The following is a 27,455-nucleotide window of genomic DNA, read 5'->3' on the forward strand; positions in this document are numbered from 1 at the left end:
AAGCACTTAAGTCTGGTGATGCATAATACACAATATTTATTCATACTGTCAGCATGAGCCAAGACAGAGAATATATAGCATATACCATAAAAAGCCCACTGTGATTTCAAACAGTTATGCAGAATCCAAGCATTTGGCGCAAATGAACAATTTACACCCTTTCCATTAAAGATGGCTGACAACAATATGCCACAGCTAACCTGGAAATAGAATGTAAAGCTACAGTCAAGATTCTTTAAATATGCCGTAAGCAGAAAATAAAAGTTGCTTTGAAAACCTACAAAAGATGTACCATAAGTAGAAAAAAATATTCCTGCTAAAACCCAGGTTCATGAAATCAGAACAAGTGGGTTTTATCAGCGTTGCTTATTTCACACTAATGATCGTATCGACATCTCAGCATATCCTGCATTATGGTATGGTATGTCGGGTTTAATGTGCTTAAGTGACACATTGACTATGAGGAAGTATGGGCTCGGGTTAATTTTGACCTTCCGGGGGTTCTTTTAATGTGCACTGGCATTGCAAAGCACATGGTTGCTTTTGCACTTCGCCTCTAATCACAATCGAAAAGAAGAATTCTGAAAACTGATGAAATTTCATCATAATTATGATGAAAGCCTATGCATGGCGGCCAGCTGGTATGACATGGGCATACAAAAGCTGCCCCAGCATCTGCAAAAATGCATGGTCTGCCTTTTAAGTGATTTGCAAATTGCTAAACATAAACATTTCTTTCGATTTATAAAAGAACTGGACGCCTTAATTTTGGGATGACCCTCGTAGCTACATTACCCATAATGATTCATCCACACTTCTATGTACCATCATTCTTTGGTATTCTTCCAGACATTATCGCATGCACCAGAAAACAGCACACATTCCCCAACCAGCTACACAAACATCTCATGTTCTGCAGTATCACGATGTATTTTTGTTTCTTTGTTATCGAATTTTGTTTTGCTTTCTTGAACACTTTACGTATTCAGCAATTGACATTAGTGTAACGATGCTTTTCTTTATTATGTTCTTGCCATATCTTGCACTCATGCCACTACTAAGTACTTTGCATCCATGTATAATTTTCGCCATTAAGTTTTGCCATGTACAACTAGCACTGTACTGTTTCATTTGTACACAATATTCTTTGTCCCCCTTACTGAATGCCCTTCTGGACCCTGTGAGGAATCATAAATAAATGAATAAATATGCCTGCAACAAAGCCCGTAATATACCCTGTATAATAAATTATAAATACGATAAGCATAATTAACTGCATCTACAAAAACAGATGCAACTCTTTCAGGCTAGCCGCTACACTAAGACAAAGCTGTTGACATGGCCACACAAACTGCTGTTCTGAAAACAATCTTTATTCGACAAAGCAACAGCTAATGTAGAGGAGACACGCTCCAGCTTACAGTGCATATTTCCTTCTTTTAAGCACCACAATCAAATTTCACATGCTTGCAGTGACAACCACTACATCCTACTCAAATCCATCAGTGTTGTTCACAATAGAATGTAATCCTCACAGCTGCATTCCTTTACAAGAAATGCTCAGACTATTCTTCACAAAAACTGTTTCGGCTATATAAGCCCTGCCGTGAGCCACATCGTGACACGACTTCCAAGGAAAAATAGACAGTAACCACGCCAACAAAATAAATTAAGGCATCCTAGCATCAACCATCATGTCAGCCTCTTGTGTACACACTCTACGTGTCGCACAGAAACAGACGTTGCTCGCAAGCATGCACCTCTCGCACTGTGAAATGATAAATCAATGTGACCGTGCATTAGAAAAATAAAACTACAGGTCACTGTGCCTTTGTCCCTACTTTTTCAGGCATCGCTGACATTCACATTAAAAATATATATATACTATTGACGCCACCGCCTACTCGATCAGCCAGTGAAGGCAAACACTCAATGATAACATGCATCAATACGTGCGCCCCATTCTGACATGTCGTGATGGAAAAGAAAGCAATGCTTGAGCCTACAGAAATGTCCAACAGCTGTGCATCCAATTATTCGACTCAAGTGAGCGATATCTGAGCATTTGCGAAGACTGAGTCCTCCCACAAAATTGCATCCAAGAAGATATTTCCATCACCAAAATGCACTCGTACACCGTGGTAGTCAAGCTAGCACAACGGAGGAACCATAATATTCACATGCTAAAAGTGAACGTCGAGCAAAATCATAGACAAATGAGCACTCAAAACTTCACATGATTCCAATAAGCCCAAGCTCATGAAAGCTGTTCGCATTGCTAACGTATGCCTGGCAACTGAAACACTCTTTGTTGAGCTCTGTTAAAGCTGAAATTTTTAATTCAAGCAATGCTTTGGTACAGCTAGCTTTTGACCAACATGTCAACGCCTTCAATGTCTCCAGAATTCTTTGGCCAGCTATTAACGACGTGCCCAAACTGTGACATTGCAGAATCACCTAACTACATGCTGACCAAACGATGCTTACATAGTATAGTATAGCATACAACTGAAGTACATAAAGCATTGACACAATTAGCAAACGAGTTGAGATTATGTCCGGCCTACCAGCCTTGGTCGAACTGCTTCAATAAAGATACCTAGCAACATGTTGTAGACCGCATTAAAAGTTAGTGGCATCTTTAAGCTACAGTGCATCTTTCGACCATCTGCCATGCCGACTCGCCCGGAAAACTGGGCTAAGTTCTGGACGACAGTGCCAGGAATTCGGTTCTCCCACTCCGATCAATGATGGCACTCAAAATCCAAGCATAGTCCATAGGCTTAGAGGGCCCATAACAACACGAGTCATACAAGAAGACTGTCACATTGCTCTTAGTAGTTTCCTTTCGTTGGTGAAATACGTGAAACCAAGAAAGCATTATAGAAAAAAAAAAAAAATATGTGTAGCCATATTACACACACACACACACACACACACACACACACACACACACACACACACACACACACACACACACACACGCATGCCAAAACAATTTGTAGAACTACACCCAACAAAGCAGGCATTATCATGCCCTTAATATTACGGCTGTGAAATAATTTACTGAATATTACACACTTCTTTTTTTTCTGCGAGTACTGCTTCTCAGGTAAACCGTCAGCGGAAGCATGTAAAATTTAGCAACTAGAATAGGAACGGCTGTTTCCCTTCAGCCACTTCTGCCAGACATAGTGGCCTGTTAGGCCCTACACAGGGTCCATCATTCCCTGTCCCTTAACACTGTAAATATTGACATGTCCGACAAGTTACCACCTAGTAGAGACACAAACCAGCGTGTTATATTTGGCGATAAGTGACTAACATACATGTATGCGGTAAAACCTTGTCGATACATACCTGGTTGTTACGAATTCCCAGTTCGGGCATGTAAAAACTGCGGACAATAAAAATATCCGAAGCAGCTACACTAAACTCCTTTGAGTGACCACGTTAATGGATAACATGACTTACAGGCCGATACTTTTAAAAAGTGCGACGAATCTGGTCGTGTAATACGTTTAGTGACTAAACACACGCATGAAAATGTATGAGTGGATTGAACCCGTGGGCTTGCAACGTGAAATGATGGTATGCAACCGCCTGCCGAAAAAGTAAGCAGCCTTGTCAAGCTTTCTGCGACGTCTATGTCTGCTCATAGCATGGTGCATTAACGCAGAGTATGGCCCAAATTGCTGCAGGTTATAGTTCTGTGGTATAGATTGCCTGCCTAACCCACTATGGTGTCCATCTTTCCTCTCAATGAACAAGAATGAATGCTGCTATTGCCTTAGCTTGAACGTCAATTAAGCGTTCTCATTAAACGTGTGCATCACTGTATGTGACTCGTTGAGTTTTCATATAACAGGGGCAACTGTTTGGCCAAACAGCACCATTAATCACATTGACATAACGAAGAGTCCACCACGAGACAGAAGATGTCCCTGAGCTTACTGCTCAGAGCAACAACAATCAAGCTTTGGCTTCGTGAGCTACCTCACATAAGTCTCAGTAACAGACTGACAGTATATGGTGATAATAGCAGCAGTCCACTCCGCATATGCAATATGTTCCCGTTTTTGCCACTTCATGTGGGGTCATCTTTTATGCTAGACCCCTCGTACACGACAATGCATGCATTCAAGAGGGCAAGTGCTTCCTTTTGGTGGACATACAATGGTACTCCTGTCCCTACCGGTAGAGACTGCATTTCCAGTTTTAAAACTGACCAGGTGAGAATATAAGTGTCGGTAGATGCCCCGCCTGATACCCTGTCAAGAATACCTCGTCTAGCACAATCATGCAGCCTTGACGACTTTTCGGCAAGGCTGTAAATTAAAACAGCTGCAGTTTACAGTGTTTTCGATTCCCCATCGAGAAGCCATATAAGGCAACGGAATTACTTACTCTCCCAGTGAAGTGAAGTTCCACTTCGATATTTCCATGTGTAACCAGACAATTTCTTTTCTGCATGAAAATATGCTTACCGCACCCGGTCTTACCAGAAACACTAGCAAAAGTCAGTTTCTTCTCGATATTGCTGAGATTCTCTGCGGAACTGTAATTAATGTGCAAACATACGCGCATAAAGAAGCAATCCAGTGCCCAACCATTTTATCATTTTGCTGACAGCCAGGACTCCGTGTTTGTCACGCCTTGGCCTTTGGTGTGAAGTGGCTTTCACCTGTTTTGTTTTCACCCTCGTCTTGGCAGCAGAAATCAGATGTACGCTCACTTAACACAAAGCTACCGCGCCGACAACAAGTTAAAACGTTTCTTCAATTACGATAAGCAGTGGCTCGTTCCAAAGTGCTTGTACACTGGCGCCAGCATCGGTCATTTTCTGCCTGGTGACATGACGAACTAGCGTGTAAAACCACTGCGGGAAGTTTAGCTTACGTGCACCTTTACTTTTAGTAACCTTTTTTTTCATTTTGTTCGTGATACACCTAGAACAGGCACAGCTGTTATCCTGGAATACAAAGAAAATTGCATCAAGGCACCAGTTTTGAAACCAAGAAAGGCCAAAGCTGACACATTTCCGCAATATAAAATTGTTCACGAACATGTCAGTGCAACCTGTCAATGTTGTGGTCCGATTTCACGACAACAAAGTTTTTGCTTCAATGAAATTTTTCGTGGCCCCCGCAAATTCGTTGTAGCCAGATTTGACAGTATAAGCCAGTAAGATGTCGTTGACCACTATGTCTGAGAGCAAACTAAGTAATTATTTGCTATTATATGCCCTGCAACACCCATACAGGCAAGAGCCATTAGATGAAAAATAGTAAAAAGCTCATGTAACAAAGCTGCTACAGAAGAGCTCTGGCGACCAGTCAAGGCTGACCACAGAATACTTGCCCTAGTTGCATGCTGGTGATTCTGTCGCGAAAAATTTCCAACAGACTGAGCAATCGCGAAAATGAGAGTCACATATTACTATATTACTACGAGCCCCATATTGACTTTCTTTTCCGTTTCGGTCAATGCCAGCACACAGCTTCTATGAGCTGCATTAAACCTGGCGGCTGGGTCAGCAATCATGAGGATTTGGAACTTTCCAACGTGAGCTTATCTCCTTCTGTCTCCACACATGCTGGCAAGGGGCCTCTGAAGCTCTGCGCAACCATTCTTGGACAGAAACGCAAAGAAAAGTGACATTTATAATTCCACTGGCATTAAAGTGTCAACTGATGTCACTTTTCCAGATGGATGGAAGTGTCAAAGCTGGTTGCTAACCACCATCGAGAGTCATGACGCTGACGACTATGACTCGCTGCTATGACTAAAACTTACTGGCCAGCAACCCTATGAACGTGGAAGCAAGCCATATCCTCCGTCGATCTCGTAAAATTTCATGCTTGTGTCCCTTTAAATCAACAAAATGAAACAAAGATTAAAGGTTAAACGAACAAAAAAAAAAAAAAAAACATGCTACACTATAAACTACACTTTTGGCAAATACCTCGAGCTGGTACACGCTCACAGCGTGGCTCGCAGCTTGTTACGGAAGTGGGCTTCTTTGAGGTCATGCTCTAAAAGGCGGCCTAGTCGAGATAAGCACCACAGAACTGTCCACAAAATGCCCATAAATTCTAAGCGAGCAGACTGGTGAGTCAGTGGGCCATAAAGCAAATGAGATGGCCACTCGTCGATAGTCTGGTGCACTTCACCAGATAGGACAACACCTTCAGAAAAAAACAGCAGAGAGCTTTCGTGCTTCTACAGTTCGCCTACCATTGAGGCAAAATATTACCAAACAGACCAGTTATGTCAAAACATAAGATAGCAGATTAAAAAAAATACGCTATATTCCTAGATAGTCCGTCGCATTCTTGTCGAACAAAATGCCACAAGCTCACACACATTTAGGAGCTTCCATGCCCTCGCTAACAAGCAGCCTCGATGATGCAACAGGCACATAATATATAGCAGGGGTTCTCAACACTGGGTTCCCCGGAGTGGTTTTAGGATTTAAAACCCAATCTTTCCCTTAACCACTCTATTTGGGGGAAAATCAGGTTGTAACTGCTTATCAGTAAGGTACAAGTATTTAAATCGAACATTTTTTTAAAAAGCTGTTCGTTTCTATGCTGGTTCCTTTTTCACTGAAAAAAAAATGAGGACCAAGGAACCTAGGGGTGTTTGTGGCACCTTTTCAAATCTGGTAGGGAACCCTGAGGCTGAAAGGGTTGAGAACCCTTGATCTGAAGAGACCAGTGGAGTGGTTGATCGTTAGACCCAACAGCAGATTACACAGCCACTTATGCGCAATTTGTTGCACTCCACCAGGCAAGAGCTCCTAAATTGAAAAAATACAAGACAATTTTCATGCACCCACAGGTCAACGACCTCAGCTGCGTCACGTGACGGTCAGAAGGGGATCTCCGTAATCTATGGCTGGGGGCACTCGTCACTGGAGGCTCACCACCTTCGGGACATCATCCAACGTGTGGTACCGATGCTCGATCTTGTCGTCGTGTACCTTCACAATGCGGAAGCCGTGGCCATCATTGCCCAGTTGTGCCCCAACAGCCGAGGTCACAACCAGCTCCATGTCCTTGTAGAAACCGCCGGCATTCCTGTGGTAGTGGCCGCAGAAGATCACCCGCACACCTTTTCATGCCGATGGGGTGAAGGGAGGAAAGGACAGATTTCATTCAGTCGCTCGTATGTACATTCACTTATTTACTCCCTTATTTATTGCTTTTTTTTCTAGTATGCCTGCACGCCCTAGGAGTAGAGTGTCTGACTCGGGACGCAAGGATCCCAGGTATGACTCCCATCTCAGCCTTCATAAAGCTGCTGCCAGCTAGGCCATGTCACGTGATCTCGTCATACAACTCGTCAAGCAAGCAATGATCGGCCATGTCACGACATACCAACTACCACCTGCCCAGGGCATGTCTCACAATGAATAATGAACATGAACAAGATTGACAATGAACAATGAGAACACTGGATTTTCTGATAAGCAGGGCCTTTAATGCTATTGTGCTAATATCTCTAGGTTGCACTTTAAGATATCTACACGGGAATCCTCCACTGTGGCACATCCCCTTGCCCATAGTGCTGCTCTGGCATGCAAGTATTTAGTGATAAATCAATTAACGCTTTTTAATGTGAAGTACTGAATGATAGTGCTACCTGATCTGTTTCCTTGGGCACAGCAGCTGTGTGCCGCAACTACTCAGCCAAAGTTGATAAGAAATTCTGTAAGGACACTTCTTTTTCGAGAGCTACTGAGCTCAATGATGATACGAGAGCGCTGTGACGCATTACCGGCTCTGTGGAACTTGTCAAGCATACGCAGCCTCAGGTCGAGCACAATGTTGAAGTACTCCTTCTCCTCATCAAAATTCCTGAGGAACCAAGGAATGTGCTGGAACACCACCACGTGCTTGGCACCGCTGCGCTGCGCTTCTTCCAGCTGCTGGTCCAGCCAGGAGTCCTGCTCACGGGCCAGCTCTTGAACCTGCACCCAACAACGAAATCACAAGATATAGATTAAAGCTGAAACGGGGGTCGCACGCCATCTTTGCTTCTGGAGCGGGGAAGTTTTCAGTGGCCGGCATTTTTCAAGTAACCCGACGACAATAACCCGGAGTAAGAAAACTGACAGAAATTTCAGCACGGTTAGGTCGAATGCGAATTTGGCTTTCACTTTGGTTCCAGGCCACACATACTCATCAGCATGTGGTCTTTACTCTTTACCCCCCCCCGTTATGTGAGAGACTACCTGACGTAGATACGAGGGCATCCCAAAAAATAAGGTCTTCAGTTCTTTTATAAATCAAAAGAAATGTTTATTTTAAACAATTTACAAATCACTTAAAAGGCAGACCATTCTTCTACTTTCCCACATAACTGCCGCGGCGTTCTATGCATTTTTGCAGACGCTGGGGCAGTTTTTGTATGCCCATGTCGTACCAGCTTCCCACCATGCCATTGAAGAAGCGTTTGACCGCATCTTTCACTTTGTCATCATCGGTGAAGTGCCTTTCAGTGAGATGTTCTTGTAGCTTTGGAAACAAGTGGCAGTCACTTGGTGCCAAGTCTGGACTGTAGGTTGGGAGGATGGTGACGTCCCATCCAAACTGTTGCAGGAGAGAGACGGTTTGGCAGGCATTGCGGGGGTAGAGTTGTCGTGGATTCCTCTTCTGCGATTTTGAATCACCCATCTCAGTTTCTTAAGCGTCTCACAATATCTGTCCGCGTTTAATGTGGCGGCAGGAGCCATGAAGTTGACCAACAATACCCCTTTTGGATCCCAAAACACAGTTGCCATGACTGCCGCCGGCAGACTATGTTCACTTGAATTTTCACGACTTGGGCGAAGAGGAATGCCGCCACTCACTGATTCTTGTTTGGTCTCAGGCGTAAAGTGGAATGACCAGGTTTTGTCACCCGTAACAATGGAACCCAAAAAGGTCTCCTGTTTATCTCCATAACGCCGAAGAAATTCGTGGGAGGAGTCAACGCGTTGCCGTTGATGGTTGCCCGTGAGCATTCGCGGAACCCATCTTGCGCACATTTTCCGATATCTCAACTTTGCTGTCAAAATAATATGAGTAGTGCTTCTAGAAACGCCAGGAACCAAAATGCAGAGCTCGCCGAGTGTGATCCTCCGATCTTGCCGCACCATTTCTTCGATCTTCATGACCGTCTCATCAGAAATTGGTGGTCTCCCGCTTCTTCCTTTGTCGTGAATTTCAGTGCGACCAGCTGCAAACTCCCTAAACCACTTGCGGGCGTTTTTAACATCCATGCAAGGCTCTCCGTACACTTCAGTTAACTTGCAATGAATTTCGATTGGTTGAACGACCTTGGTGTTAAAAAATCGAATAACTGCGCGAACTTCGCACTTGGCGATAGCGACAAATGGGAGCTTCATTTCAAATGGCTGCCGTGCCAAGACTGACAGTCCCTTTCGCGTTGAGTTATGGCTTGTTTAAAAGACGGGGAACGATGAACACAGCAGTATGGCGAGCAGCTACACAAATACGTTTCCCTGCGGCCGTAGCCCTTTGGAGACCTTACTTTTGAAATCACCCTCTTATATAGCGCCTCTTCAACTAAGCCCAAGGTGCCCAGCAAACCACAAAATCCCTGACTTTTCCAGGTTTTCCCTGATAATTTCAGTTCAAATTCCCTGACGAGTGAAGAGGCTAAAAAATGTAGCTGCTCATTAGCTGGTTTAGTAACATGTAGCTGGTTTAGTAACGAGAAACACTTTAATGAAGCTCTGCTTCCTTTGTCTAAGGAGGAGCAGTGCATGGCGGTTATGAATGGTTTGGTTTGGTTTTACGGGTTTAACGTCCCAAAGCAAATGAGGCTAAGAGAGGCACCGTAGTGGAAAACTCCAGAAATTTCTACCATCTGGGGTTCTTTAATGTGCACTGACATTGCACAGCACACGGGTGCCTTGCTTTTCGCCTCCCTCGAAAAGCGACCGGCGGCAGTCGGGATCGAACACAGGCACTCCAGCATAGTAGTCAGGCTAACCATTGCACCACCCTGGCGGGGTGGTTATGAATGGGGCTGAGCTACAAACTATAACTCTTCTTAGGGTAGGCTAAATAGTTCAAAGAAATCTGGTCTAGACCACCTTCAGAAAGACACATTAACTCTGCAAATGTACCAATGTCTCAACTCAACTCTCAAGCAGTGAATGCAATAACTGAGTGTACCACGCAAGGCACTCAATACAAAACTACTTACGCAGAACAAAGAAAGCGACTGCTGCTTGCATAGACAGAGGGACACAGAGTCAATGAAGATTTGTGTTCTTGAAGCAACTGTCAACTGCCACTGATAACACCAACTATGTATAAAAACCATAATGGAATGCTGCCTGAGCTTGCATAGCTCGCATGAGGGCTGGACAATGTCACACCTGCGACAGGCACAAGGGCTAGTGGCACTGCATGAAGCATTATTAAAGGGATGCTGAAAGGTTTCCCAGAAAAATTGAGTGAAGAGGTGCACTTTACTATTTTCCACCCTCGGAATTCGAATTTCTCATCAAAATCAAGCAAGGGAAAGCGCAAACCTATTTTATTTTGGCGAAAAGTCCAGCAGCAGGGGCGGGCCACCTCGCGCGCCGCGCTGCCTCCTGTGATTGGTTGGGCCTCTTGTGACGTGAACAAAGGTGTTTGCTCGGTGGGCCCGGCGCGGTCGCGCCGCTGCACGGTGTTTGATGCTGCTGGGTTGCTTCTTATATGACAATGGAACACATGGACGATTACCCGAATGATCTTGGTGTCATGGCCTATATGTTCGAACCAATAGATTGATCCCACCGGCCAGTTTCACGATGCTGCCGCTGTCGCGGTGCATGCTGGTACATGTAGTCAACCGGCTGCTCCAGTCGCCCAGACAGCCTGCGCGCCGTGTTTCCGAACAATTTTTAGTTCGTGTGTATGCCTTAGTGCATTGGAAAAATTCATCTGTCTCGTTCCTGGGCGCTGTAACAGCACATAGCACATATATTACTCTAGTGTTATGTATTTATGCAATAGCTTATACAGCTCGTTTGGCCGAATAGCCGTCGGCGCTGTTGTAGTAGTAGAAGTAATAGTTGTTGGCATCGCATGTCGGAAATAAGGAGCACTGCGTAAAATCCTTACGCTGGTAATTTGTCCTTATACTGATTGATAATTGATTGGTATTTGATAGGTGACGATGAGCTAATGAAATCAATGTGATTAATTGATTAAATAAGGAAAAAAAGAAATTGGGAAATGGATGGTTCTATAGTCTCAAAACGCTCAGATGAAAAGACAATTTGATGATGCTTAGAAAATTTAGTGTAATTTGCCACTTGATTAGTTGAAATAATTGAAAAATGAAAACGTGTGTCCTATTATTTGAATGAAAGGCCAGTGCTAGATGGTTCTGTTTATGAAAATTTAGAATGTGTAATTAAATGAAAAAAAAAAAATAAAAATAAAATCAGGGCCTCAATGGTGTCAAAATTATTTGTACTTTAAAGCCAATGCTTGATCATGCCATTAGGAAAATTTAGTGTGTAATTGATCTTTTAAGTAATTGAAATATTTCAAAAATGAAGAATTAGAAAAAGGGGGTTGATCATGTGTCAAATACTCAAAATAAAAAGCCAAAGCGTGATGATACTAAAAAAGAAAATTTAAAGTGTGTAATCGGTTAATTAACTGAAATACTTGAAGAAGTCAAAATTCAAAAAATTATGGAGGTTCAAAGGTGTCAAAATGCCCAGGACAAAAAGTCAATGCTAGAGGGTGCTAAATGACAAAATTTAGAGTGCGTAATTGATCAAAAATAACTGAAGTGATTGAAAATCCTGTGTTATTAAAAAAGGTAATCTAAAAGTGTCAAAATTAGTTTGACATCGTTAAGTGCACTTTTTCATTTCATACAATCATTGAGATATTTATTTGGTCACTTTTATGCTTTAATTTTTTCATTATCGTCATCAAGCATTTACTTTTATTTTGTGTACTTGACCCATCTTCATAATCTTTCAGTTTTTCCTCTATTTCGAATAAATGATTGGTCAGTTCCCACTCTAAATTTTCTTGATTAGCCTATCAATCATTGACTTTTTGTTTTATGAAATTTAGCACATTTGAACCCCATTTATTGTTTTTTTTGTTTTTGTTACTTCAGATATTTGAGCAAATACACACTTTCAATTTTCTTTATTAGATCATCAAACACTAGCTTTTGATTACGACCATTTTGTCAACATTGAAACCCCTTTTTCTAAATTCTCATTTTTTCAATTAGGTCACTAAATAATTGATTAATTACATAATCTAAAATTCTGTTAGCATCACCATGCATCGGCTTATAAAATCATGAGCATTTTGACACCATTGAACCCCTCTTTATTCAATTTATTCATTTTTTCTTTAATTCATCAATGAATTGCAATAATTTCTTTATTTCGCCATCGCCTATCATACACCAATCAACCATCAATTACCAGAACCATAAATTACCGTGATACGATTTTTTGTACGCAGCCCTCGTTTATTTCCGACAAGCTCCTCACAACTGAATCGGAGGCTACTGGTTGAACAAAATATAAGGCCCCTAGAGCGCTTGCTTTGCATCAACAGTCACTGTAACATCAACAGTCACTGTAATAACGACAACAAATTTTTCTCGGCAGTGAGGTATGGGAAGTATGCGTTGAGTTCATGTAAAGCAGAGATTGCGGACAGTGTAGTTGTATGTGCTCGCGCTGACCAGCCGACTTCAACAAGCGGAAACCCGGCGCATGCGCAAATCGGTCGGTGGGAGCGGTCTATGCAGAGCAAACCTCCCCAAGAAAGAAACAATGCTGGCTCAAGCGGTGATTTTGACTCGAACGAAAGCGAAGTGTCAGCACCTCCACGTATTGGAAACGTCCTTTGGTAAGTATACTTTTCTTGTCAAACTGCATTCAGGATACAATGAGTGAATTTTGAGGCGAGCAAACGGTAGTATAGCACTGATCCTCGTAGCATAGCACTGTTGTCTTTGACGGCTTGAAATCCTTTCGCTTAACTGCAGTGACCCACTTCGCGGAAAGCTTCTTATTTTGCGGGAAATAATGAAAGATCACATCGTCGCGGGTGCCGGTGTTCGTGCAGTCGAAGGCTGCGCAGAACGCCGGCATGATGGGTCCACCGCGTCACTCGATATACTGTACACGTTTCTGTACCTTACAACAAAAACGCACAAATACAGAAACAGTGCAGCTCCAAGCAGCTTATGCAAGCACACACGCAGAAAGAAGTACGGTCGCGGAGGCTGCGAAGCGACGATCACCAGTTTTGACGTCATCACTCCGCGGTTTCCGGTTTCGGCTCGCATCGTCAGGGTCATCAGCAGCGCTCGGCGGACGGCGGGGGGCGGAGCTACCGCGCAAATTTAAACGGCGATTACGTCGCTCCTAAGCAATGAATGTGCAAAAAAATTTCACCCGATTTATAAGGATCCCACATCCACACGTGAGCATCTTAATGAATTCGAAAAACTCTTCAGCTTCCCTTTAAAAGGACAGCCATTAGTCCAAAACGTGTTGCATGATTATGGTGCAAATTAAAAAAAAAATCTTATCTCACATTGTAACAATCGAGCACTTCAATAAACAATGCAGAAGCCAGGGCAGAAGAATTCGATCAGGCATTGACAATCGAATAAGATATCCTGATGAGACATCGTGCATGAAACCTTGTCATCCGCAGTATATCCCACCATATGACCACATTTCTTGGTAAAATACTAGTAATTAATATGCTGTTCAGTGTGCTGTTTTCTTCTTTCAGAAGTGCTCATCATATTTTATTATTGTAGCGAAAGCTACACTGCGGTAGGTTTTCAAGACCTCAGGTGGCCGCGGCTACACCGCGAAGAGGCATAACTACGGTCTCTTCATAAAAAAATCAGTCTGCCATGACATGAATTCATGTTACCCCTATGCCATGGGCAGGAGCTGCCAAATTGGGTTGCTCCTTTCACATGGTTTAACAAAAAAGCTAATTTTTGGTAAAAATCTGCACCATTCCAAACAAAACTGTAGTAGAATTGGGCATCTTGGACTTCTGAGGTCAATATATAACTTGAATCCTTAAAATCCAGGTCACAGTGACATGATGTTCCTACGTTAGTGGCCCTAAGCATTACCACAGCCTGCTGTGTCGCGCCGCCGTCAATGGGCAAGCGTGTCCTTGGGGAGTTTACAGTTGCGCCCATCATTTCTGCTGAGGGCGCCACTGTTCGGGGAGACGTCGCCGCAGCGGTCGCCGGCTCTGAGCGCGCGGTTTGCTTCCATTCTGGACGCTTTCGCCTCGTGTCTGCGTGGTCAACGCAAACTTTATTGAGTGCGCGTGCGCAAGCACGTTAACGTCGCGACGAGACGCATTTGCTTTTTAAGGCGAAAGCCTTTCCAAGCTTATGGAGCGAAAATCTGTGTGCAGAAGCTGTGCGTCACATCTGTGCACTGATATGTCAATCATGTGAGGAGGGAGATTAAGAATGAAAATGATTGATGGTGAGAGCTAATGAATAAAAGTTATAAACATACATAGATAGAGGTAATGACTAATGCTAATGACTAATGATGATTAACAATGACTAAAATGACTTTTATGACCAACGCATCAAACAACGACTTGTAATGACCACAACTGATTGGAAATGAGTAAACCTGCTTAGCCATGAGTGGTAAGGACTACAATGACTAGGCAGGCATGACTCATCATGACTACCAAACGACCATTATATCAAACGACGAATTGAAAGACTGCAACTGAGGCAAACAATAGAAGAAGGGTAGGTTTTCGCCGTTCTCCTCTTAGACATCTAAGAGACCCTCTAATTTTTTATGCTGTGCTCTCTTCAGGCGATGGCAGCAGCGAGGAGCGGAAGTGCACCCACTTCCTCTGAAATGAAAGCTGCGCTGAGGTTAACAAGTCCAGATGCTGAAACATAATGCCTTACCAGCTGCCACTGAACCTGCTACCAGGGGTACTAGACTGGGCTTGCTGGTGATTCATTATAGGTTAACAGCGCAAACAACGTGATGGGAATAAAGGAGAAGAAGAAGACACAAGAGCGCTAGTTGTGTCGTCCTCTTTTCCTGTGTTCCCGTCACGATGTTCACACTGACCTATAGTTACCGGGGAGCTGGCCAATGAACTAGGATTTTTAAAGATGTGTCGTCAAGCAGATGAACATGTTGAGGTGACACCAGAAGCTTTTCTCGCAGGTTATGTTGCGAGGACATGTCAGGAAAAGGTACAAAGGGATTTTTTTTATATAAGCATACAATTTGCTCTAAATTTTGCCGCTGGTCTGAGTAGCCTTGCAAGCAAAGAAACCTATGCATACAATATTTGTTTATACTCTTCAGATTTTGAGCCGACGCGATAAAGTAAAAAGACCTGTTCCACAGAAAATCCAGTGCCTGCTTTGTCAGCGAAAAATTGGAAAAATGCCTCTTTGGCAAGAGGCACTTTTGGTGGTGATATGGCCAGACAAACGTGGCACAATGAGAAAACATGGGATGTTCAAGGTGGCACGAGCTAATGAAAAACAACGACAATGAAGGCTTGATGTACCTCGCAAAGGAAGAAATCGAGCTTTGTCAGCTTCCGTGCACACTCATTAACCGGATATTGAAGTCTCAACAGGTCCAGCGAAGCAGCAAGCTGTGCAAACTTTTAATTTCAGCTTTGCTTCCTCACTGTACACAGTGTCTTCAGCTAATCTGTGAAAACAATGACCGCGCCCATGCTGAAGAGCTATACAAGGTATTTTTAAGTTTCTGCACCCACTGATAGCAAACTGGGCCAGAAATGTCAACTCAACAGTGGAGCGACGTTTAAGGATATGGCATAAACCTCTCTCAAGGAAGGTTCTCAGTCTTTTTTTATGTGACCATGCAATAAGCGCACCGAGCTGCTCGCTGAAGCTCGGCTGCAGTTGCACAATGAAGTATTTCACAACTTCGCAATACTAAATGTATTTTTCGAACTTATGACAGTTGACATCCTTGATGTTCTACGGAAATGTGCTGAATGTTACATTCTTGTGATCGCAGGTAAGAATTAGTTTCACAACTGAAACACTCGATGCGCGTCCTTCCATTTAAATTACAAACCAACAAAATTATATGGGTTTGCGAGCAGCAAATAAAAATAGGAATAAAAAGCTTTCGGCACATATACATAGTACCTTGAGGAAGGCCGGCACTATGAAGCGCGCTTACTTTGACCGGTTGCGCACAATGCGGAGAGCCGTGACGGAGAGCGTTCTGGCATACACAGTCTAAGGTCTCCAACTAAGTCGAATATCCCAGGCTATCATCTAGATTTTACCTAATAAACGCCTCCCTATTTCCACCATAACATTTGTCAGAGAATGAGACTAAAAAAGTTGGCTATAAGTCGCACTTTAAGAGGTTGCTCACAGTAGGACCACATTTTTTATTGGATAGCGCTGTCAGCTTAGAACAGGCTGACATCAATTTTGTGTATACAAGTTGTATGGAGGAATAAGTAAAGAGTGTGAAAATAACATGCACGGAATTCGCGACGTAAGTGATTTGAAGGGTTATGCATTAGGCTACCGTGGCCTCTGAATAGCTTCGAATTGTTCACAACTGGGCAACATTTTCACATGAAAAACAACATGACCTGGATGCAACGTCACGGTAATGCGAGCACTCCGATCGAGTGGTCTTGAACTACTGTCACATTAATTTTTTTAATGTACACTCCAGTATACATCCTTGCCGAGCGGCGACATGCTCACACTAGACTTGACAGCATACACAAATTCGTGTTGCTAAATGTGTTAAACGGAGCTCTTATATCCTAAAATAACAGGCTCCTACCATATCGACGCCTCACTCAAAGCTATAGTGAACTAGTATTCTAGTTCACTATACTCAAAGCGCTGCTCTCTGCGCGTGGCTTTCACCGAGCGGTGGCGACGGGAAGTAGGCGCCTCCCGCCGGTTTCGGGCGATGCGGCAGGCTGCACCTAGAGTGCTTCCATCGAGCGGCCATGGCGTTACACTTTGGAGCATGGCTCAAAGGAAAGTCCTCCACGGTTGCACATTTTTTGTGGAAAAAGAAAATAAATATAGAAGCTTTAACATTTTTTTTTTTCGAGCTTTACTTGCTACTGGGGAGAGCTCTTATGTCCTGCAAGAAATGTCCCTAGGTGAGAATAATATGCCTGGAGAGGTTTGCGCCACACAGTGCAAATCGGCGCCAGCAAAAAAGCAGGTAGAGTGGTCGAAATGACAATAAATTCCATGCAGCATCTTCAAAGCAGAAGGAATTTCAATTTGCAGCAGCAAATTTGGGTCTTGCAATGGGAAAAGTCATTTTGCAGCCTGCCGTTCCAGATTTGTATCAAAATTTTCAGCTTTGACACATGTGAAGAACAAAAGTTGCAGCAGCAATTATTTTCAGCAGTTGGCAAGTTATGATGTCCACTATGACAGCAGTAAGAAAAAAAAAAAATCGCGAATTATAAACTGGCATGCTGCTGTTACAGCCCTTTTTTTGTTTAAATACTTAAAAGAAGCAAACTGAAAAAAAAAAAAAAAATTCTGACCGCAATAGAAAATAATGCCATACATAAAAGAACCCTTACAAATGCAAGAATGACATTCTTAAAACTAATGCCTCTGGATACTATGTAGTATTCCATGTTTAGTGCACTAGCAGTAAATAAGTCACTAGCGAAAAAGCCATTAAATCTATCTGAAGCCCCATTTGGCAGGTGGCAAAACAAAGAGAAAAATCTCAGTCTCCAAGTTCAGAGAAGACAGGGAGAGGAACTGGGAGAGGGGGGAAAAAAGAAGCTGGGAAGCAATGAGTGCTGGGTGCAGGGAGTAGAGAGAGGAAAATTTCCCTGTTATGAGAGGAACAAGAGAGGAGAGTGCGAGAGAGATGAACAGGAGAGGAAGGAAAGAGGAAAGTGCAAGAGAGCATAAAGGAAGGGCGAGAGGCAATGGGTGGTGGGCAGGAAAGTAAAGAGAGGAAAATTTCCCCGCCCAGGGAGAGGAAGGCACAAGAGCAATGGAAAAAAGAATGGGAGGCAGAAGGAGGTGAGTGAAGATGGTATGGTGTGTGATACACTGCAGTAGGAGGGAATAGAGAGAGTGGAGCGAGGGATGGCGTAACTCCGGAGCCACCACAGCGGGTGAGTGGCCGTGAGTGAATGTGTACGAGCATAAATGATGGAATGTGAATTAAGTGATCCGCCTGTCATAGTGCATAAGCATGTAAGCACTCAAGGAAGCACATGTTCTGCTGTCCATATGTGCCCCTTGTCGTTGTTATAAAGTTTGTCCACCCTTAACACGAACACCAATGAAAGTAGCAAAGAGGAGAGCATTTGCCACAGCTCAGCAGGTATAACACTGCGTATGACTTGTGGAAGTCTGAAGTCCAGCCTCTCATTAGCTGCGCATGTCTTTGTTTAACCAGGCAAAATATCTCCCATCCATTCTTATCTAAAATGACTGCACCGCTGCTTCCTTTCTTTAAAAAAAAAAAAAAAGAAAAAAAAAAGAAGAAGAAGAAGAAGGAAAACAATTCCCTGTTCTTTCCTCGGAAAAAAAAAAAAACATCTATGTGACTAATGCTGGACGAAGGGTGATTCAGGGGCCTCCCCATCTCCCTTGCTCACCAGTGAGGCGTCCTCGTAGAACTGTGAGTTGAGCACAATGCACATGACGCCGCCACACCAGAAGGTGAAGTAGTCGTCGCCAAAGCTGGCCCTGTAGCCAGCGACGCTGGCAGGCGTCGGCTGGTTGCCAATGTCATGGTTGCCACAGATGCAGATGAGTGACACGTCGCTGCTCATCTTGGAAAAGACGCGCCTGAAGTCCGCCTCCTGCGCTGCCTTGTCCGGGTTCCCTGGAGCCAAAAGACGGCCAAAGCCCTGTCAGCAGAGGACTTCTACGACACTCATGAAAAATTTGAAATGATTAAAAATAAGATTGAGGTTTACACCTTCATGCAAAAGCAAAACATTAACAGGCGGGCAGATTGTGGCATTAAGAACAAAAGGTCGCTTAAAAAAAAATAGCCCAAACTGAGGTCGAAAAACAAACTCTGCAGGGCTGTGAAATGTGGAATAAAAAGATTACCAATCCGACGAGAAGCAATGGCAAAGATTTCAGCAAAATGCATGAGCCTCAGAAAACCCCTGGGCTGCCTTTTTCAAAAATGCAAAAAGATATTTGGGCTCCTGAAAAGAGTTTGACACAAAACACGGAAATCACAACACTTGTCCAATATGGCAGATCTAATATAGAAACATCCCACATGATGCTTTATAGGAAAACATAACACCAGCAATATTTCAATGCTTATTTATTGACTGTGCGGGATACTTGAAGAAAAGTAGATGGCCTAAATAAATGTAGTGGGGGTTATTCAGCATATACATAGAATGTTCCCGGGAGTCAGTGGAAGACTGTCTCAAACGGTAACCGCATCAGGAGATGTTCCTTGGCGACGCGTCACAGGATGACATCATCGCCTGTCATTGCTACTGGTGCAACCGCACGAAGCAACAGTACACTGTGATAGGGCGGAACGTTTTCATTGTTGCTCTGTTACCGCCACTCTGTGGCTCGGTCAACCATCAGAAAAATATAATTATGCTAGTGTTCCATTTTTAAAACTAAACAGCATGTAGTAAATGCAATAAAGGCCCTGATGAAAATCCTTTTCACAGTGCATCATATTTCTAAGGGACACAGTACAGTGGTGCCAAACTACACTTTATGGTGCAGAGACTTGCAAGAAGTGACTCCTCCTCCTCCATTTCATAATGAATAACAATACCTAGCCACAACAACTAGGCCTCAGTAGAGACTGGCTATGCACACGAGCGAGAGTATATAAAGTTACATCCCTTGCCTTACAATTGCAGTAATTTCAACGCCCAAGCTGCGTTCGTTACAATATGAGATGGTATCATGCCACAGAGTATGAGTTTATGACTAACTATGATACAATGAGTCATTTTGAGTGCTAGGCATGATTTAAAAGCGACAGAACATCAATCACCAAAAGACTGCGAGAGAACAGGAAGACATTCAACTAGTTCAACCCCAAAACCATTCAGCAACTTGTTGCTGAGCAATTGTCAAGGAACAATCCACAACACTCCTGCCATTGCCAACATGTCATTACTGGCGACCAAATTAGGGTTTAGGTTACAGGCATGATCCTACAATCCTGAGATTACTGTATTTACCAGTGTCTAAGACGCATTTTTTTAAACAAAATTTTCGGTAGCGTTTCTTATACAACGGTGCGTCTTATGAGTGTTTTTCTTCGTTTTGCCAAATGTTCATTGGTGAACTTTATCGCAAAACAGTAATGGTAACAACGCCTGTGATTACAATATTTACAGTCATCACAGTGTTCTAGAATTGTACAGCACTCTGAAAGGTGGCGACATCCATGCTCCTCGCCCTTTCCACGCTGCCAATAAAAGCCAAATCGAGCTGACTTTCTCTTCCAATTACGATTTACAACATCGTTTGGTGGCTATTGCATGTGTTTTCTTCTTCCTGCATGTGCTTTGCACGTGCGGCGCCGATCAGCGCACTGATTATGAGTGCACTGATTATGCCTAAGCGCTGTCGCGAGAAATCGGTGACCGTGTACCAAGCTGAAGCCTTTAAAGGATTTGAGTAATAAAATGTTTTTGCTCTAAGTGAGCGTTTTTTCAAGCACAAGTGTTGCCTCCTTTTTTTTTCTACCATTTGCACGTGCACGTAACATATTTTCTTTCAGGCATGTAGCACGCGATGGTCGAGCAAGCATATATTGTAAAGCCCTACTGCCCTAACCTGAATAAATTTATGTGTATCTTATATACCAATTTTGTTTTGTTGAGAGCCTCTAAAAATGAGGGATGCGTCTTATAAACTAGAAAATACGGTAAGCAACTTCAACAGAGGGCGAATAAAGGCTGGCTGGTGGAACCAGGGTGGACGAACCCATGATCGAACGAAAAAGGTGAGGTAGGTCTGTAACTTGACCAAGTGTATGCTCACTGTCTTCTTCAACATTCACGGCATTATACACCAAGGATTTACTCCCCAGGGCGAGACTGTAAATAGCAAGCTCTACCGTAAGGTTTTAAGGCATTTGTGACGGAGGACGTCGGGTGAAAGTGATTGGATCTGTGGAACGCGAAAAACGCTCCGCAACAACAACACACTCTGTAACCAAGCTCCACTCACACGCAAGTTCACTGCATGAAATGTCATTGTCATCCCACTTCCACACCCAACCTGCTTGTAAATTTAGCTGCAAGGGACTTCGCCCTCTTCCCTAAGATGAAGATCCAGCTCAAAGGTCATCGTTTTGATGTCCCTGCGAAGATCCTTTGGAGATCCTGTGGAGATCCAGCAGAAATCCCAGAACAGAAGGCCTTGAGGACACATCCCAGTAGTGGTAGATATTCTCAAAATGCTGCACTGCCACACAAGGGTATTATTTTGAAGGTGATGATGTGTAAAAATAAATAAATAATGCTATCTGTTGTATACAAAGGTATGTCTCTAAATGTTTCTACACCACCTTGTATTACCATGCGAATTCCCTTCACTCTCACCTGGCATGGCATCCACAAGGTCCCCACAGACAACGAAGAAGCGTGGTTTAGGCTCCATCTGGTTGACAGCCTCGACAGCTTTCTCGGTCAGTGCGATTTCTTTGTCCCACCGAGGGTTCTCCTTTTTCTCCAAGTAGCCCTCGATCATGCCAAACTGCGTGTCTGCAGCCTGAATGAAGAAGAACGGGCCTTTCCACTGGCCCTCCTTCTCTGCAACCACAAAGAGAAGTGAAAAAAACAAAAACATCTACACTATTCCTCGAAAGAAATGCGCAAACCATCTCAAGAAAGAAACATAAACAATGCACACTTGTCTGAGACAACAACAGGGGTGGAAGCAAGCTCGAGCATTTTGGAGCAGCTCAAGAAGCAGTAATAAAGCCAATCTGGGGCAGCTTTAGAGCAATAAAATGAGAGTTTGGAGCAAGTTTCTGGGGTCACAAGCTTTTAATAATTGGAAGTTTTTGTTTATGACATACAAAAATAGCCAATTTCATTCCTTTCTATTCACCGTTCAATGCTTTGCTGACTACACCTGCATCTCTGACAAGACAAACATCCAAAATATGTGCAGATATTTAAATTAACACAACTGACCTGTGGAACGATTTGGAAAAGACCAGCAGCAAGCCAAATGCTTGCTTCTACACGTCATAACTAAGTCTGACTATTTTGACATAATAGATTGAAACATGGAGTCTATCACTTTGATAAGCTCGAGCACCACCCCTAGTATGGAGTTTAGATCAGTGACCAGCACATTTCCACTCTCCTTGTCCATATCCTTTTTGATACTATCCCTATGCTGAAAAATTTGAGGGCACTGGTCACTAGTACCTTCAGGAAGGATAAACTGCACTCAAAGATAATGTTTTCCTCTTCCAGATTCTTATGCTCCATATCCTTCTGCCAGTGGCTCCCGCTTTCACCTGAGCAACACTGGCACTTTCTTAACTTAAACACCTTGGCAATAGGCCCTTTATAGCTTTCCAACACTCTTGAGAATATGTCTAGTGAATGGCACCTTTGTGGAGTCATCCCCTTAAGCTTCAAGTATGCTTTTGTCTGATATAGGCTTGACACGCTTGGTACTAACAAAGAGGCGCAATGGTGAAGTGCCTACTTGTTTTCACAACTGAACCCTTAAAGCAACTCTAGATACTCTGTGCTGTCAGACAACTTTCCCAACGGCTCGAGGTACCCGCCATAACCCGCCATAACCGGCAATTCAAAAGGCTTGGGGAAGGTCCTATATCAAATGCACAAAACATTTTTTCCTAATTATTTCCCTCTAATCGGTCGTTGTGACTTTTTTAAGTTTACTCACAAATTTGTTATGCTCTATGCTTTTTTTAGTTTATGAAACATTTATATGTATTAAGCTTAGCACGAGGTGCATTATAATTGCCACCGTTGTGCTGCCTTTATTTCGACTAAAGCGGCCCATAGAGCGTGTATACGGAGCTCGCAGCATGCCACTGCCCCACGTGCTTCTCACTGTCACTTAAGCAAACTACATCGAATCACATTTTTGGAGGAAATATCATTTATGGCCCCTTGGGTGGCAAAAATCTGTGTTCTGCTAAATTTGACGACGGAACATTGAGGCAGCCAGTTTGGAGCAGTTCTGGAGCAATATTGTGTTTTGGAGCAGGATGAAGCCGGAAAAGCAGTTTGGAGCAAATGGAGCAGCACTTCCACCCCTGCAACAATCTGCAAGCATTCCAAAGCAATAGATTATTCTACTGCATATAAAGAGCAGTTTGATCTTTTAAATGTTGCAATCACGAGGCTACATCATTAAAGCTACTAATCTCATTTTAGAGTTTGATCCCATTGGAAATATGAGTCCTTTAACTGCTTTCAAAACTAGAGGATGAGAAAAATATCCAGCAATCCAGTGTTGTCGATTCTGGCTTATCTGCAGCACTGCCCCCCCTCCCCCCCTCCTTTCTTCCTGGTATCTCCTGCTAAGCATAAGTTGGTAACACTTAGGAATTCTGATTTCCCCAGACTTCATATGGAACAGACATGTTTCATACATAACATCTAAAGCACTCACTGCACTCTATTTGTTGAAGCGTTTCCCAACATCTGCTTCACCTGACACAAAATTATTAGCTTATAGTAATTCACCTGTTTGTTCAGTACTCGAATATAGCACGCCTTGTCGGTTTCCATCGACTAACTACTGCACTGATTGACTAGAAAGCGTTCAGCGAAAGGCCACTAGATTTGTTTATAACAAATAGCACCGTAGAGAATCCCCTACGGAACTTTTGTAGCAAGAGCTACCTTGACCACAGTCTCTCCATTTCGCTGGGTCTGTCCGTGAGAAGAAAAAGAAGAGAAAGGGAAAAAAAAGAACAAGAAAAAGAACCACAAGAAGAAGAAGAAGAACAAGAGGACAGATAACTCAGTAGTTGGTAGAGGCGAACGACGACGGCAGTGTGCCCCGGAGTTTGACATAGAGACGATGTCATACCACTAGGTCTTATAAACCCAAATGAGAATGGTCAACGACGAGAGGCAAGGGGTACTCATACGGCATAAATAAAGCTGAAACCATAGAGTAGACAACTATGCGCAAAAGCCATGTCTTTACTTTCAAGCCGAACCTAAGCATGGGCATGCAGATTGCTCTCGCGTAACTTCAGGCTTAACCACAAGCTAAACCACAGCTAATTTTATTGTGAAAGCAATACTACTCGCACTTCCAAGCCTTCGCGTGACCCGGCCGCAGTTATGTCTTACCCACGTGACGCTGTGACGTCACACCCCACGTGACACTAGGGTGTGGGCTGGCAGGAGCTGCCAACTTGGGTCTCTCGTTTCACATGGGACAGTTATGTCAGAATCAGCCTGCTAGGACCTTGGCATTCACGTTACCCCTATAGGCCACTAAGGCACGTTCATATGGGTTGGTTAAAGTGGGGCTTTATATGTGGGCTGAGGAAGAAGAAAAAAAGAAGAAGAACACTCGGTCACCCGCAGCTAATGCTTTCACTCAATATTTGGTTCAGCAGCGTTGAACCCTTGCAATTTTATTTCAGCAAAACTTGTCTTCCAACAATACATGATCGAACCAAATTCCTGAGATTCAAGTTTATTTTTCTACTTTTAGACGATGCATTCAAGGTAGGTAGAAATAAATATTTGTCATTTTCTAACCCGAAAAACTTGAGTACAAAGCATACTACGCACATTAGTGAGTACAGATTTCACAGTGACGCATTCAAATTTTTGTTCTTTCCCTAAGCCATCAGAGATTTTAATAGGTTACCAAATGGTGTTGTCACCTGTAATTCTTTAGATGCTTATTTGGAAGGCTCGTCAAATCTTTTATGGTAATGAGTGCACTACCCTGGAATCATTTCTTTTTATTTTGCTTTCTCTGTGCGTGATTTATCCTATTGGATTGCAATGGCCTTTTTTTATTTCACTCTATTGTGCTACAAAGATTTGCTGTTTTTATCGCCTCTGCAGTAGCCTGTCTGTGCCCATATGTATATTTAGTGTGCATATAATTTGTCCCTGTCCTGTAAAAGCCTACAGTGGAGACTAGCAGTATGTTGTAAATAAATGAAATAATGCCAATATGCATCTATCCTCTTGAATGAACAGGTGCCAAAAAAACATGTTCAATATACTGGACAACAAAACCATAGGCACAGTAGCCAAGGGAAGGAACCTCGAAAGAGCTCTTTATCAGCTATTTTTAAACTGGTGCTGCCAAGTAGTAAGGATGGCCAAACTCGTATTGCTTCCCCTCTGCAGTTCTCAAAAAACAGGGAACCAACACAAGCATGTCGTACAGTTGCAGTGATAATAAACAGAAAAAGCAAGCAGATTTTGAATAACTACAATAGGCAAAAAGCTATTTTGCAAATATAAATAGCAACCAAAACCGGTATCCACAGAATACAGTCAAAAATTTAAAACAGAGCAAAATTGTTTAAATCATGTTTGGGACCCAATTTGTCAAATCCTAGCCACGGCTAAGAAAGATATGCTTCTCTGACTTGACATGCAGTTTGTTAGTCTTTACTTGGGCAGTCCATACTATGTTTACTGGGTTACTGCCCTTGGCACTATAGGTCTCATACCAGCCTGTCCTTCTTCAATGAAATTTTCAGATCACATATAATACAAAAATAATAACCAATGTCCGTGTTATTGGCTTTCTGCCAAATTGTTCTTCAATTTGATTCACTTTGTTAGCTTTACACACAGGCAATGAGGAAACCCCAGCAGAATTTCTAAGCTGGGGTCTGGAGATGATGACATAACATTTTTTTTGGAAGAGAGCCTTCTCTTTTTTTGATGACAATTGATTCAGTAATAGAAACGCTTCACTCTTTGACCAGAAAAGACCAAAGAAAGGTTTCCGTTTAAATGATGGTTCCGTTTTCTGAGCAGGTCGATCAAATAGAAGCCCCTTCACTTGCGCAGACGCTGTCCGAGTGAAATGAATGCTTAAAAAAAAAAAAAAAAAAAAAGCACGCACACACACACAGCTGCTAACTAGTGGTTAAATGCTTCGCATTAAAAATACAAAACCAATGCATGACCATCTTGCTTACTGCGGGTAAATGCGACTAATTATAAACAAATAAGTTAATGACCAAGGGCCCATAGTTAAATTTTGCAGGGGCATCTTCCAGTGAACTACAGATGGCTCGCGAAAACCACGCAGCTGTTAGCGCTGCCAATATGTTCATCAAGATGTTCACAGCTTTCACAACGATCACTCCGTACGGCCCTCCGTATTAATAAGTATGGTTCTGCAGATCGAGGCGTGCACAAACTGCAAGTTTTCCTGACCGAGTGTGATCGGCAACACACGAATTCCAAAAAAAAAACCTTCGGGGCGATGCGAAAATAACTCAATTAGCAGAAAACGACAGCACCGCATGCAAATAAACAAATGTAGCGAGACGCAAATGGCAAGACTGCTTAGTCGGCGCGAAACGCTTCCTCTCACCTTTCGTGAGACCCTCGTAGGTCCTGTTACGAGCGCGAAACCTGAAATTGGCGGCTGCAGTCATCGCTGGCTCGTCCTCGGTGATGTGGTAAGGCTGGAACGACTTCTGAACGGTACTCGGCATAGCAGGGAGGGAAAATCGCGGAATCAAGCGGAAACCACACCTGACGGCAAGCTTAGTGCAGTGCGCAAAGAGCATACACGTGAAGAATTAAAGTTGTACGGTGTTCGTGGTAGGGTCACGACAAGCCTAGAGCAGATAAGTGCTCGGGGATAAAAGCAAAATTGCCACCCACGAAAAGAAAAGAAAAAAAGATATCGAAGCAACCGTGCGGCGCAGCTGGGGTTTTGCGTCACATGCTGCCGGCGAAACTTTTTTTCAAAGTGCTGCAGCGGAAGCGAAACGCTGTCACTGATCCGTTCTATGACGTTTAAAACAATCACGTATCTTCGAACACTTTCGCGACACAAGTGGGGACCTATTTCTTGAAGCACGAAACGGGAATTGTTCTCCTACCCAACACAGCTCAAAACGAGAACTACAGCCACTGCACTACAGCGACAGCCGCTGCGCAAAAAGCGACTCAAATTCGCACTTTCGTACCATACTTTCGTTGATCACATATAGGGCATTTATCCAGAAAGGAAGCGTTGCTAGAAGTTAATGTAGTTATAAGCTTTAACAACGTTCCTCTTTCACAGAAACTTCCCACCGACCAAATAGTTGAAGTTCTGCAGAACAGCGAACATTTTAAATGGAAATCAAATAGCGTCGATAGTCAATTAACCAAGTAGACGCACAGTCGCCATATTAAAATGGTGTTCATGAGGAAAAGAAT

At 43.2% G+C, this 27,455-nt stretch overlaps 1 protein-coding gene across 1 annotated transcript; it reads right to left on the reverse strand.

Moving 5' to 3' along the window:
* Positions 1 to 1,352: 1,352 nt before the first annotated feature.
* Positions 1,353 to 27,384, reverse strand: LOC146189726 (serine/threonine-protein phosphatase CPPED1-like). Its single transcript, XM_084604492.1, has 5 exons — positions 26,617 to 27,384; positions 21,633 to 21,842; positions 18,681 to 18,910; positions 7,783 to 7,975; positions 1,353 to 7,116 (listed from the first exon to the last, which is right to left on the reverse strand). Exons 1-5 carry the CDS (start codon positions 26,813 to 26,815, stop codon positions 6,914 to 6,916), a joined length of 1,035 nt encoding a protein of 344 aa, XP_084460618.1. The 5' UTR covers positions 26,816 to 27,384; the 3' UTR covers positions 1,353 to 6,913.
* Between the last annotated feature and the right edge of the window lie 71 nt (positions 27,385 to 27,455).

Source organism: Amblyomma maculatum, chromosome 5, assembly GCF_055883805.1.
Source record: "Amblyomma maculatum isolate TAMU_Amacu chromosome 5, ASM5588380v1, whole genome shotgun sequence".
NCBI lineage: Eukaryota > Metazoa > Arthropoda > Arachnida > Ixodida > Ixodidae > Amblyomma > Amblyomma maculatum.